Below are 15,753 nucleotides of genomic sequence, written 5' to 3'. Positions count from 1 at the left end.
TTTTGCAGGACTAAAATTTCCTAACAATTTTTCTTTCACCAAGACAACATTTAAAAGAGAAATCTGATTGGGTAGCTGGGAAAATAGTTCATAGGAAAATTTTGTCCCCAGAAAGAGCTTGGGGCCAGTCCCTTCTCGACATCTGCGGTTGGAAGAGGCAGCACAACAAAGGCGTGAAAGCTGGAAGTGAAGAGGAAGGCCGGGCCATGACCCCGTCTTTGGAAGAGAATGAACTAAACCGTCAGGGTCTGAGTCAAAAAGTAGTGCTTGCTCATGGGCAGTGTGAGCTGGGAGGATCCTTGGCTCAAATGTGGACAAAAGAGAGAAGGTGAGAAGAGACGAGCAAGTGACCTGGGACTCAGTTTGGGAAAGCAGATAAGAAAAGTCATCTGAAGATGTCTCTCAACCACTATGCTAGAAAGCCGGTTCTCGCCAGGATGAAACTTACTCGCACAATGAGACATGTGTCCCTTTGGTCACAGTGGACACTTCAACTAGCACTTGTGGCTAAACTTAAGTCCTGGGACTCGGGACTGTAAGGAAGGGGGCTGTGGAAATACCCGCATGTGTTCAACAGACAAACCAAACAATCTGAGAGAACCAGGTCAAGTCAGCAAACACTGCGGAAAGCGAACACTGGCGAAGGTACCAGCACCCTACACAGTAAGGTCTGCCCCAGGGACAGGGCCAGGGCCAGGGAGGGACACAGACAACTAGCAGATGCTACAGTGGCAGAGCATGAGGGCCACCAGCTGTAGTCCAAGTGGGTCACAAAATGAGGTTTAAAAGGCAAGTGAGAATTTATTTCAAATGAAAGAAATCGACACCAGTACTCAAGAAAATGGCAAACAAGTGCAGAGAAATCTTTAAGTTCCACAGGCCGCAGCTCATTTGGAGGAGCACACAGCCAAAGCATCCAACCATGAGAGTGGAACGGGAGCTGCGTCTCTAAGAGCACACTTGGCTGGCACTTAAACCGAGAGTTCCAATTCAGACGAGTGTAGGAAGTACATAATAAATCTCACGAATATGTGTTTTATTGTTACAAAGTAATTAAGCTACTGAACAGGCTGTCTTCTTAAACTGACAGGTGTATTTTGTCTCTGGAGAAATGTCAGCAGAGGACAAGATTTGCTGTGCTGTTAAAAGTGACAGAAAATGCATTATTGTGGAGGTGAGGGGCAGGAGGTAGAAAGGGGTGATTCCACTGAGACTGGCACATGCCTCCAGGGCAAACTGGCTACTGGTCTATTTCTACGACCCTCCAAAACAGCAAAGCAGCATCCACTCCCAGTTTTCTTCCCATTCCAGACTGCTAATGTGAAGCTCTCCTCCTCCAACAACTTGAAATACGACTTTTATAAATTTTGCATGTATTTTGCCTACTTTCTTCATTCTCCACAAGTTGGGTCCAAGCGTCCCTTCAGTAAGGCAGCCAAACAGAAGAAACTCAGAATCCTAATATTACCTCCTTCAGTACTTTTTGGGCTTTTTCTCTGGATAGGTAGAGAAGGACAGTCAGTCCCAATTTCAGAATTCTGGGGTTGGCCATGTAAGTATCTTGGATACCAGAACCTTGCTCCAGAGACTCAAAAGTTTGGGCCCTAGCAAACATTCCCCTCTGGGGGCACCTCCTACAATTCATATCCATGTTGCTACTTCATGTAGTAGAGCTAAAAAGAAAAAAATCTGCATCGTGTTTAGAAGCCAATGATCCAGAAAGGTATGGATTATTAAAGATTTTTTTCAATTTGTCTCATAACATGTTTTGACAAAAAAGGAAGGGGCATTCAAATACATTTCCTTATAATTTAAGATGTGATGAAAAGGATGGAGAGTGGGAGACTGAAACTAAGAGGAACATGATTTAGGATAAACATATCTCTTAGAAATACACAGACATAGATACATACATGTATGACTGTGGACTAAACACGGACAATCCTATCCTTCCACCATAATATTGATGAAATAGAACTAAATTTTTGTTTTAACCAGACTTAAATGAAAGGACAAGAAATGCCCAGTTACCACAAAAAAAAAAAAAATTCACAATCTGGAATATAAGCCTTAGGCACTGGGAGTTGGGGACAGAAAACACGGCTTTGGGTCCACGCATGGGAGAGGACTCAGAACCAAGGCTGGTGCACACGGGACAGAACCTTCACGGCTCCCCGCAGCCACCCAGCACCGAACGCCGCCCGCCAGCCAGCGCAGAGAGAAACCACTGCTGGGCTCCGGGGCAGCAGGAGGAAGTCACCTGAGAAAGAAAGAGAACACCTACGCACAGGTGCGGCACTAGATTTACACCACCGCAAGGTGAGAAAACGACCCCAAATGGTCTAAACCTATTCTGGCCCGTTAAAGTCCCAAATTCCTGTGTAGCAATACCATCAAAGCCTGGGACACGGGTCATTCACAAAATAAACAGCCCTCGCTGAAGATGTGTTCATAATCCACGAGGAAGAAAACCACCATTAGGGAGAGGCAACAGATGCAGCTAACAGAAAAATCAGCGTCCCCAAGAACTCAAAAAAATAGAATAAATATGATTTCAATGATTTTTTAAAAGAATAGAAATTATAATGAAAAATGAGTATAAAAAAACAGGCAAATTTGAAAAAGAATCAAAGACAACTTTAGAAATAAAAAGTAAAGGCGATGAAATTAGAAACTCAATGGCTGGGATAAACAACAGATTAGACAGGGCTGAGAACAGAATTAGTGAGATAAATACAAAGCAGTTCCCGAGAATACAGCGCAGAGAAATCAGAAACATATAAAACACGGTATGTTCAGTAGAAGTCTAAATGAAATCCCAGAAGCAAAGAACTGGGGTATGAGATAATATTCAACGAAATAAGAACATCCAAAATTTTCTTAGTGAGGAACACAGATGAGACCTCAACCAAGAGGAACAAAAATAAACCTGTTATTTAACCACAGTGGTGAAACGGCCCCTTTTGTTACGACAGGGGGCCCGTTCATCTGCGGCGAGCGTGTCTTGCTCTTGCTCTATAAACCTATCTCGCCCTTCCTCAATAAACTTTGCTGCATGTTTAAAAATAAATAAAAATAAACATAGTGGTGAAACTAGAATATCAAGGACAAAACAAGGTGAGAAAACGAACTCACACTTGTTATAAAACAGTCAAATAATCCAAGAGTGTACGTCCACGCTGTGGGCCCAACTCCACGCACGCAGACGCAGAGCAGCGCGCCCTCTGGCTCTGGCTCTCACGGTCTGTGGGAATGGGTGCAGCTCAGTTTCAGAAAAACCTCAATTTAGTCCAGAGTTTGTCGGTCCAAACAGACTCAACAACCTACTGCCACAAACCCAGCGGTACCAAGCTATTCATGGTAATTGAGTCCTGGATTTTTACTCTAAATTTCACTTGCATATATACTATTCTACTATATTACAGCTGTCAATTTTTCTTAATGCCCAACTAATTAAAATGTTGATTACCTAATTTATCCAGTAATAAAACACCTAGAGCATACTTGGATGACAAGAACCCCATCTTGTGGCAAAATGTTTCACCACCAAGTCTGGCTGTATACTGTACTGCCATTTTCGCTCAGAAGATAAATAAATCTGTGTTGAGAAGTTATCATTTTATCTGCTTTACCAGACAGAATTTCTAACCTAGCATTTATCTTATGTCTGCGACGGCACCAAAGTATGCAGTAAATCTGTGGAGCACAGTAATTCTGGGGCTTTGTGAGTTATTTTCAAGTGAAAGCTGGTAGTCTTTGCACAGCTTACTGCAAGAATATTTTAAGAGAAAAGCAAACACCGATTCTGGGTTACCTTCTGAAATATTATCATCTGTTCATTCTAGGGAGGGTTCAGATGTTCTACTTTCTAGCAGATGAATTCATTTGGCTAAAGCAATCACAAGCTAAAAACGCCCAAACCCACAACAAATGGCACCTGACTATCGTCACACAGAATGAAGCCACCCCACACAACACACTTGTATTTTATATCCTTCATATGTTACCCTCAAAAGGTGGCTTTTAATCAATTTCTCTTCCCTTACTATTTTAAAAGGCAGTAAAATTAGATTCCAAAATATTCTCTCCATTTTTCCCTTTACTAGGAACGAAGACTGTCCCTATTTGGTTTTCCTAAAGAGATTCTGAAAGGCCTTATTTTTAATAAGCTAAAAAATGTAATAAAGCACTGAGCATGCTATGCTGTCTGGCTCAAAAACATGAGCCATTATTACTGTTTTTATTATTATTAGTACTGTTGCTGTTAATGATAATAGAGTACTGAAAGACCCCAAATACCTTATTTGTGTTCCTCTCCTTCAACTGTCAAAGCCTTAAAGAAAAATCCAGTTCAAACAAGGCATTTTTTATCAAAAGCAAAACAGAAACAATACTTTTCTCCTCAAAATCTATTCTTGAAAAGTTTAAAAAGGACAGCAGATTAATATTAAAACAGCTTTTTATTTGTTAATGTCACATAAGAAATTTAAGCAAGTTACACTATCTTAAAAAACACAAACTAATGCATTTTAATAGCGAAACCCTTCCCTCCCCCCAGCTTCCCTCCCCCCACACTGCCCTCATGAATTAAGAATCTAAGAGAAGTAACCATAAAACAAAGTTTTGTGGAATCCTTCATCCAGAGTGCTTACATGATGATTAGGTTAATATTGCCTTCTTACAAAATTTCTTTTCCATTTAAAAAAAATTTGTAACCTTGATTGCTTATTACAAAAAAATTCAGTACAAAAGTTCAATATATTGAAAAATGCTTCCCCCCTCCCTCACAGCACCATTATATATAGCAGAGAATAATCAAGAGCAGATTGCTAATATAGATGGAGCAATCTTCAAATTACACCGAGACACACAGTGGTTTATTTACCCTCCCCACCCTTCTCATAAGAAATTAAAAAAGAAAAAAAAAAACCCGCACGTACAAAAAAAATGTCAAAAAATTGAGGAATCCTTTCCAAACAGTACACAGTTCAGTGTCAATAATTCACATCTTGCAACAAAGTTTATGGACATGATTTCTTTTACAAAACTTTCAGTGTCAAAAAGGAAATTAAGGCCATCAGATTCGCAGCTTAAAAATTCACATAAAGGAAATATAAAAATATTCTGTGCTTCTGAGAAGGCTCTGCACTGTATATAGGTAAGGATTACCATACTTCTTTATTTTGAGGAAGACAGTTGATTTGAGAAGTTTACATAATTGCACAACTTCTATTGGATGCTCTTGAGGCTCCCTAATGAGGAAAACAGAAGAAAAAATTAGTGCTAAACAAACGGATCACAGTTTTCTAAAATGAGATGAAATCTTTAACTATATGGATACTACCCATCTGTATTACCTAACTTCAAATGGGCCCTTATCATTTCTCACTTATCCTTTTTAATGTTCTCTTATGGACTTCTTTCCTAGAATACTCCAACAAATTCCAGAACAGTGATTCTCAACTCTGGCTGCACATTCAGATCTTGAAGAGTTTAAAAAAACAAAAAAATTCTGTTCTAGATCCCTACATCAATTAAATGAGAATTTCTCATTTAACTGGGGAAGGGTATCTATCTATATATCATTTTAAAGTAATTCTAATATGTGGCTGAAGTTGAAAACCACCCTTCAATAACCTCCTTCGATAACTTGGGAAACAGGTCAGTGAACTGCATTTGAATAACCGCATCGGAGAATACGGCTTGCTGGATACTGGACCTCCACAGCCGGGGGGATCTGCACTGGATTTGTCCTCAAATGTGAACTCAACATGGCTGCTCTAGCCATATCTTTATCACCCATTCATTCCTTAAAACCTCATAATATGGCTTGTGACTCACCACTGATTGAACTCAAACTAGTTTCTTGGAGGTCACCAAAAAACTTCTAATCAATGCAAAAGGCCATAGCATTCACCCTCGAATATGAAGTCAAAACACCTGTTCTGCCCTTCCATCTTTCCTCTGTTAAACCTTGATATCATTATTTTCTAGGATCACACAGCTAAAAACCTCACACACATCTCTGACATCTTTTTTCTTCCCTCACCTGCAAGTTAGTCGTTAAGCCTTAATAAATCTCCACTTATATACTCCCTCAATGTCTCTGCAATCTCCTTCTAGAATTAATCCCCCTGATTCAGTTTGCACAGTGATTTTCTAAAATATGTGTCTGAATTTCTCCTTTGCTCCAAATTGTGCAGAAGCTACATGCCGAGGCATTCCAGTCAGTTTAACACCAATCTTTCAACTTCATTATCTCTAACATAAACCCTACAAAAACAACTGGATGGACAGATATACTTGGTGCTAAAGTCTTGCCACATTCTCTGTAGTGACTTACAGATCATCATAAATCCCTTGCCACTCCTCCCCGCAAGAGATGGAGAGACTACCCTCACCTGGAATCTGGGCGGGCCTTATGACTTAGCCTAAGTGAATGTGGTAGATAGGACACTGTGCCAGTTCTGGGCTGGCCTTTAAGAGACCTGGTGCCCTCCACCTAGCCTCTTAGCCAACTGCCATGTTGTAAAAAAGCTAGGGCTAACCTACTAAATTATGACAAGCCACATGGAAAGAGACCTGGAGGATATTCCAGCCCCAGCCAAACCCCCAGCTCAACGGAACTGAGTTCAGTCTCCACCATGTGGAGCAGAACTGCCCAGCTGAGCTCAGTTAAACCACAGAATCATGGGAAGTCAGAAATCACTGTTTGAAGCCTCTAAGTTGTAGGGTAGTCTGTAAATGTAGCAATATAGATAATGCAAACACCCTCAAAACACCATCATCTGACCTCTCTCTAATACCCAAATAACTTCCCATCCTTCAAAATACTGAACAAGCATCCCTTCCAAGAGTTCTCAACTACTCTGGTGGCCTGGACAGCCTTCTCCAGCATCTGCCCTGTTATCTCATGTTCTGAGCCACTTGTCTGGCACCTTGAGAGATCCTCTTCCATTGTTATTTTACTTCTAGTCATTATGATGTTTCCCATTAAGGGCAGGAAATGGATCTTGCGCTTGTTTCTTGTTAAAGCCAAGTGTAAAACAACTGTTCTTAAATATTGCTCCAAAATGTATGAGAAAACATCCAGGTAAAAAATTCATTCTACCTCATATAACCCTTCTCAACCCTAGGGGCTAAACACCTAGAAGAATGTTTATTAGAGTAGGACTGGGACTAATGAAGCAAAGCAAATTTAAAATTATAAATCTGGAGACATGGAGACAAAGCCCTATCAGGATAAGGGCAGGAATTTTGATTAATGATCAGACTCAAACAGCTTGAGAATATAAATTGAGGGCTCATTAGTTATTAATAACTCCAATTTAATTATAATTAAAATGAAATTTGGAGTTTCTTTATTTCAAGGGCTCTCAAATGTCCAAGCATCAGCTAAAATCCATCCTGCAATTAGATAATGATTAGGAACTTAATATAGCAAGAATTTCATTTCATATTGAAGTTGAATATTACTTTGTTTTTTTTTTAGTTTATATGTAGGTATTTCTTCTAATTTCGTGATCTAAACTTTTTAATCACAGAACCCTACAGAGTAAATAAGTTTTGGGGCATGTGATCTAATACACATATGCCTATTTATTAGTATATGCATGTCCTACCATAACGTATTACATGCATTAGAAGACAAAAGACAAAACTGAAATCTGATAGAATAAAAAAATTAAAATTAAAAAAGAAGGGCTAACATATTTTTCCAGGACTTTAAAGTATTACCTTGAATACCCCTTTAGGAAGTACAAACCCTAGTTAGTAGATAACTGCTCTGGTTCATCAAGCAATGGGGTCGGGAGGGGGAACAAACCATACTATTGGTTTTTCATGTAATTCTGTAAAAATAAACATATTAAAGTAATACCTGCTGGTGAAAAAGTTCTTCTTCAACAACCACTCCAGCTGCTTCTTCCTCCTCCTCTTCCTCTTCAGGTATGGTTGTTTTAAAGACTGTACTTCTTTGAGCAACCTCCTAAAAATAACGGCAATTTAATTTTAAGTTAAAAACCATACTTAAAATCACAAAAGCTGCAGGTGAGAGGAATCTTTGCTTAAGAACCAGCATCCCTGTTTTATTATTTAAAAAGAAAAAAAAAGTCATTCCATCAGTAACTTTTGTTAGTGAACTGGAATTTCTGTATAATTAGTAGCAGTTCTTAGACCTTTCAATAGTCCCTGCAGGGGAGCTACTGGTGTCCAATTTGAAATACCTGCTGAGAAATTTCCGCTGCTTTTTAATCCCTTTCTGTTACTAAGAATTCTGCAAATGATTTGGCATACTAAATTCTTTATAAAATGCAACATGAATTCACCTTAAACATCTTAGCTGCCAGCGAAGAGAAGGTGTTAAATAAATGCTGAAGACAATGAAGCTGAAAGCCAGCGCTGTAACCTCAGGGAACAGGGCGGCAGAAGAGCTACCTGATGAGTGAGATGAGAAGGAGACGCTCCTTTCATTCCTTCAGCAACTGGTTCCTCTTGAATGAAATGGAATCAAGACAGATGAGCCCTATTTACTGATAACACATTAGTGAGGTTCCAATGTATTCTGTGCAGAAATACATCTCCTATCATTCGGTAGAGGCCTTGCAGAAAGAAACTATTTCCATTTCCTACTAAAAGGCTCAAGTACAGATTACTTTCCTGTAGAAAATTCTGCCTTGGCACAAATGCAGCAGTGTTCTTATTTAAGCCCAAGGCTAACCTGATGATACGGCAGCAAGTAAATGAGTGTGTCCTCGAGAGTGCTGCAGAGCATATAATGTTATTCTATACCCTGTCCTAAGGTCACTCAAGAAAGATAACTTCACAGAGGAAGACACTAAGATTACTTCAGTGAAAGCTTACCTAACATAGCCCAGCTAGTTTAAAATGGCAGAAAAGAAAACCAAAACCCAGTGCCATAGAAATGAGACTTCAATTTTAAATATGCCCAAGGATATATTTTGTAAATGGAGTGATGTAGTAGAACAGTATTTTGTAGGGACTTGATTATTATTGCAGGACCAGGAAAGATGGGCTATTTTCAGTCCTTCAATTAGCCAGTAACTTCAATTCTGTGAAATCAGTCTATATTTATAAACGCAAACAGCCATTTCACAAGTATCAGTCTGTTTTAACCAAATTAGTAATAATGCAAAAGCACATTAATTGCTTAGATCATTTGCAATGCTTTGAACCAAGATAGCAACTAGGTCTAGGAGATAGCAGCATATGAAACAGAAAAAAAATCTCAAAAAGCCTTGAGTGTACCCAGCTTTTCTCAACTCATCTTAAAATGAAAAAGGAGTCAAAGAAAACGTTCTGTTGCAGAATTCTCACACCCAGCTCCCAGCAGCTCTGGGCAGCGCACACACCCCATACGCAAACACGGGCGCTCAGGCTCGTGATGTAACTTAGGGCCGTTAGCTTCAGTGAGAAGCCTGGTAAACAGCAACTTGCCCAAATTCATTAATTATGAATTACTTCAACAGAACTACTTCTAATGTAGGCCTATTGTTAAGCACTTTTCATTTGAAAACATTTAAAACCCAATTAATCTAATGCAGAAAGCCTATATAGAAAATGACACAGCATTTAAACAATGTCTAAAAATCTACATAGAAAAGTAGTAAAAACAAACAACAACTTAGAACCAAAAAGTTATTGGGAAGTTTAGACCCAGGAAAATGTTATTAATCAAGATGCTAATAGAGAAATGCTTTTATCCCACCCTGCAACCAACTCCCCTTAGCAAGGTACCCAACCGTAATTAAGTATCCTGAAAGGTACACATCAACGTTCTCACGTAACAGGTCTGACTCTCTCTACACAGAACACACTGCTGGCGTGTAGAGAACACACTGCTGGCGTGTAGAGAACACGTTGCTGGCGTGTAGAGAACAAACTGCTGGCGTGTAGAGAACACACTGCTGGTGTGTAGAGAACACACTGCTGGCGTGTAGAGAACACATTGCTGGTGTGTAGAGAACACACTGCTGGTGTGCCCCTGCTCCCCTGCTCGAAGGCTCGGTGCACGGACGTGCACTGATCCACTCGGCAGCACACTGAAGCCGGCCGGCACCTGCGGACAGCGCTCACCTCTGCACAACTCCGTGTCAAGTCAGAAAATCAGCAAATGCTACCAACCAGGGTGATTTTTTATTGATGGAGTCAATTATTTATACATTATATGTTACATCTCTATATACATAATCATTTACATGAACAACAGTTTGAGTTACATCTATATTCTGGAAGGTTTGGAGGAACTGCTTTATTTTTTATTTCCCTCATAGAAAAACATCTTATTTTGCCATGGTGATAGTTGCTGTTTCTAACCACTCAGCACCTATCTCTTCCCTCATGCCTAGGTAAGGGCCCCCAGTTTTCCCTGGACCCTCATCCCCCAGGTAGCACACACATGTCACACGCAGCCCAGTGTACTCGAGCTGTGGACAGGAGAGGACTCCAGCTCTAACTCCATCCTCCTGACACCAAGAACTGGTCTGAGCTGGGCACATGACGCAAGCTGGTATAACAGAGACAAACAAAGCCCAGGATGTGGACTTCACAGGGGAAGTTGCGCTTTCCCACAAAAAGTGCAAAAAGCACACAGGAATGACCAGCTCCCACTGAGAGCAGCTGGCCAATGCTCCCCCCTCCCCTGCATTCCCAAGGGAGGCGACCCAGGGAGGAGAGACAACAGATGGGATCTTTGGGGACACCCTCAGCCACTGGATAAAGCCTACTCTCTGAATTTTTGATTACATGAACCCAAAGAATTACCATTTTTTCTAAGCCAGCTTAAATTGGGTTTTCTGACAATTCCAATGCCCCAGCGAGAAGAAAGGCTACAAAAAAAATTAAAGTGACTTAAGCCAATTACCTACACTCTTATTGAGAAGTGGTCTTTATGGTAGAGTTTATAGATTATTGCTAATATGATCTGGTACCTACCAATAAACAAATATAGTCTTACAGAATTGAATGAATAAAAGCCAAAAGTATTTGTCTAATGATCACAGAAGTAAGAACCATATTCCTAATACTTCCTTTCCTCATTTCTGATACAACTCACTTAAAACAAAGCCTAGCAAGCAGAAGGCAATAGAAGTTTGTTAAAATAGAAAAACTACCCAACCAAATGATCTAATATTCAGTGTTTGAGTTACGAAGGGAAGCTATGCTCAGTTATGTCATCGGCAAGACCGCCTTCAGACAGCCCATGACATGGTATCGACTTTGTTTATATCATCTTATTTTGTGTGCTTTTAAACCTGCTGCTACATTCCAAATACACTCCTGGAAGATTGTTTCTTACCTGGAACACATTTTCACACAGGAAAAAATGGTGACTATGTTCTATGGCTCACAAAGAAGTCTCTTTAATCTGCCATATACTCCTTATAACAATGCTTGTCAATCTGAGATCACCAATCTTTTTTTTTTGAGACAGAGTCTCACTGTCACCCTGAGTAGAGTGCAGTGGTGTTACTGTAGCTCACTACAACCTCCAACTCCTGGGCGCAAGCAATCCTCCTGCCTCAGCCTCCCAAGTAGCTGAGACTATAGGTGCACACCACAATGCCCAGCAAATTTTTCTATTTTTAATAGAGATAGGGTCTCACTCTTGCTCAGATTGGTCTCAAACTCCTGAGCTCAAGAGATCCCCCCACCTCGGCCTCCCAGAGTGCTAGGATTACAGGCGTGAGCCAGAGATCACTAATCTTAACAGTGTTTTACGAGAGACATGTATTCTGCCAATTTCAGACATCAGGAGGGTCTACCAGCATAGGAGTTGCAATTAATTTCAGCACTTGGGCGGCAGCACCCACGACAGCTGGGTAGGATTCCAAAGTGCTGAGGACAGGAAGTGAGCAAGAGCTTCAGCACACACCACGGGAGGAAGAGCCAGCACCTTAAGTCTGGAAGGTATTTGTAAACTACACTGTACCCAGAGAACCTAGCAGGTATTTGGAAGTGAATTCCCCAGATGCACCCAAAAATCAATCTCACGCAATTGTACTAAGGTCTACAGTGAAAACATCAGATGCTGGTTCATTTTCAATCTCCATCTGAGATCAAGGGCACCCCTCATTCAGCAGACAATGAATTCCTTATAGAGAGTAGTCTAAACAACAGATGTTTGCAAGAGGGATGGATGGGAAGACGGCCAGGACCAGGACTTTGTATGTGAACACCCCAGACTCCCATAATAAATGCTGTTGTTACTTTATTTCTCTGAACTTAAGTGAAGGTCCATGTCTGATTAAAAAGAAAAAAATTATCCAGCAAATGCTTACTGCCTGTTATGTGCCAGGCACAATTGCAGCAACATCCGGAACAGACTCCTGCCCTCAGCGTGCTGCTTCTAGCAAGCAAGGACAAGCCGACAAGCACTGTGTGGGTAAGGTCTGCCGCTGGCACTACGGGAGTAGAGAAGGAACCTCAAAGGGGACACTGTGGTTGGAGCTGCTGACCACTCCCCTCCTTCACAGACACTTTCCTCTCTTGGTTTTCCTGACACCACACTCACTGTTTTCCTCCTGCCTCACTGGCTGCACCTCCTACCTTCTTTGCTGTAACTTATTCCCAATGTCAACATTTTCTAGCTCAATTCTGAACTCTTCTCTACTGACAAACTCTTTCTGGTCAGCCAGTCCCATAACTTTAAATACCATCTATGCCATGAAGCCTCCCAAACATCTCTAGGCTTCAAGTAAATATTCCAACAGCCTCTAGCCATCTTCATTCGCTTGGATACCTAACTGGCATCTCAGACTTAACATGGCCAGAAGAGGTCTCTTGATTCCCTTCCAACCCTTCTCCCCATTAAGCCTGTTGTTCCTCCTGCAGCTTCCTCAGTAACTGGCACCAGGACCATCCAGCGTCCCAAGCAAACAAGCCAGGGGTCAACAACTGTCATCTCTCTCTCACCCTCACATTCGCCCTGTTCATACAGCCTACGAAGTCGACCTCCAAAATGTCTCTGCAGCCAGTTCCCTTCTCTTCTCCCTAGAGAACCATCTCAGTCTAAGTTACCTTCCTCGGTTGCTTTACCTCTGCCTGTTTTTGTTCCCTACAATCCACACAACAACCTGATTTTTCTTTACTCTGTTCACTCACCGAGAAAGCTCCATTAACATGCCTATGGCAACAGCACCAAAGAAGGACTCTTAAATTCCACAGAGGCTCAGTGATGTTCTGTGCGGCACCCAGATAAGTTGGTTACAAGGGAAAGACAGGGATGAAACCATGGCTTTACTGGCTTCAAAGCACGCTTTAGCTGCTTTATCAGGAAGGCTAATATTGACGGTGTGTGGTGTCTTTACATGGTAGTGCGGGGAGGTAAAGCTCTTAGACAAGAATTCGTAAGACTGACATGTTGAAAACATACACACCAAGCAATCTTCAAACTCAGTTTCATGCACACTCTGAGAGCTGGCAAGGTTAATAACATAAGCGTTTACTAGATAAATATACTATGCCAGATACTGTTTCAGGTGTTTCCTAAGGATTGTCTTATTAATATTATCTCATTTATACTATCTCACTAATATCCACTTTTAAAGGGGAAAACTAAGAGAGGTGAAGTTACTTGTCCAAAGTGACACAGCCAGTCAGTGTGCAGCAGAGGAAGACACTGGACACAGACAATCTGACTCTGGAGCCTGTGCTAATGACGAGTGCTCTGTGATACACTCCTATTTATTCCTCAAATTTAAAGATAGCTTTAGTTCAATTTGCTTAGCAGCCTTGGTCTGATGTAAGTGATCAGGTACTTCACATTTCAATTTGACTTTTGAAAAGAGATCATGCTTCCATGGTGAACCTTCAGGTGAAACTAACATTGTGGTGGTACTGAGGAAATGGCCATACCTCTCCCTGAGAATTTCTTAAGATAACCTTCACATCTTCACCAGTGCCCCAAGAGTTCTGGTTCTTCCAGATGAGGTCGGTGGGAGGACTGGCGGTGACACCGGCATTTGCAGCCCAAATCTGGAAAAAAGAAAGGTCATCAGTACACCCAGAACCCAGCTCTCCAGCATGCCAATGTCCGCAAAAAGAAGAGACTTAAAACACTGGATTCCAAAAGTCTGAGAACTAGGCCTTAGCTTCAGAGTTTTACATTAACTAGCTGTGTGGCCAAGAGAACTCACAAAGCTCGGCTTCCCCAACTGATAAATGAAGATGATGATACACAGGGCCCTGAAGTGAAGCTGCCACACTCACATCCTAGCTCTCCTACACGCCAGCTGACCTTGAGCAAGTTACTTAACTTTCATCATCCATGAACAGGGCAGAAACGGTGCCTATCATAGGTGGGATTGCTGTGAAGAGCAAGTAATTACCCACGTACAGGGGCTGGCTCACTCAGCGAAGAGCAGCCTTAGCGTCAGAGCTATTCCTTCTGTGTCAGAGCATTCTGACCCCGCCCTGCTGTCCCCCAGCTGCCTACAGCAGGAATTGAGGAGACCTTCTGTAGCACACAGCCTACCTAGGATATTCCTATGGAAACTGGTATGTGTACAACCAGAGACTGTGTCAAAATACCCCGGAGTGTCTGCAATTATGGTCCGAAAACAACGCCAGAAATGGCTAAATCACCCACTGTTCAAGAGAAAATATAACTGCTATTGAAATAGAACAAATAAAAGAAATAATTACATTTCTCTTCTCAGCCTGGAAATTCTGCCTTATTTTTTATGTATCTATTGGCAGAAAAGAATGGGTAGAGAGGAGAAAACTTAGCAGTCTGAAAACCTAGGTTTGAATCCTGGACAAACCACTACACCTCTACAAGCCTCAGTGTCCTCGGCTGTAGGGACACCGCAGCCATGATCTTTTACAAGGATCATAGGAAAACAGAGGTAGTGAAGTTCGTAATCCACAGATTGTTACACAATATAAAGGACTTTATGATTGCAAAAGGGAGCCTGGAGATGAAAAAGGCAGTATATTTAAAACAGAGAGAATAATTTATGAAATTACTGATGAGGAGAGAGCCCTTACTTTTTAGACGCTCACCTGAAGCTTCCAGACCCACAGTCGGCATTACAAATGGAAAGGGGTATTTACTGGGATGAAACTGAAAAAAGACCTGGATCTGGGCCGACTCTCGGGCTATGTGAAATGCTAGTGGTTTGCTAATTTCAAGCACTACTTCTCACTAGTCTATATGGAATCATATTGTTGGTTTAGTGCTAACAGTAATAATCATAAAATGTCAATAACCTTGCTGGGTAATTTAACCTACAACAAACATGACTTACGGCCGTCGTGTTCAATACAGCAACACAATGTGGTTTTTGAACACTTGAAATGTGGCCAGTCCAAATTGAGCTGTATTGTAAGGTAAAATACACACTAGATTTCAAAGACTTAATTAGAAAAAAAGAATGTAAAATACCTAATCATTTGTTTATATTGATTACATGTTGAATATACATTCCATTAATTACATTTGGAATATACTGGGTTAAATAAAATATAGTTCTAAAATTAATTTCACATCTTCCTTTTTTACTTTCTTTTAATGTAGTTATGAGAAAATTTAAAATTACACATGTTATTCTCATACTGCTGTTCTAGAGGTTTAAACTGATCTTTGCTTTTGCCTCTGCAATTTTACAGAAAGATCACTTATCAGTACTGTGTTCCACAGAGCTTCTTATCACATTTAATGCTAGCTGCTGAAGAAACAAAACACATTACATTATTTTATATGACAATTCAGTTTTCCCCTGGACCTGTGGA

At 40.9% G+C, this 15,753-nt stretch overlaps 1 protein-coding gene across 1 annotated transcript in view; it reads right to left on the bottom strand.

Annotated features, from left to right (window-relative positions):
- Positions 1-4,441: 4,441 nt before the first annotated feature.
- LMNB1 (lamin B1) overlaps positions 4,442-15,753 on the bottom strand; it is a 49,766-nt gene continuing 38,454 nt past the window's right edge. The window contains exons 9-11 of the mRNA XM_045566012.1: positions 13,876-13,995; positions 7,880-7,987; positions 4,442-5,252 (exon numbers count right to left, since the gene is read on the bottom strand). Of these exons, the coding sequence (XP_045421968.1) occupies positions 5,211-5,252; positions 7,880-7,987; positions 13,876-13,995 (270 nt within the window). The 3' untranslated portion in view covers positions 4,442-5,210. The remainder of the gene's footprint in view (positions 5,253-7,879; positions 7,988-13,875; positions 13,996-15,753) is intronic.

Source organism: Lemur catta, chromosome 12 (genome assembly GCF_020740605.2).
Source record: "Lemur catta isolate mLemCat1 chromosome 12, mLemCat1.pri, whole genome shotgun sequence".
NCBI lineage: Eukaryota > Metazoa > Chordata > Mammalia > Primates > Lemuridae > Lemur > Lemur catta.
Note: the sequence above shows the minus strand (reverse complement) of the source record. Positions and strands in the feature narration are given on the sequence as shown.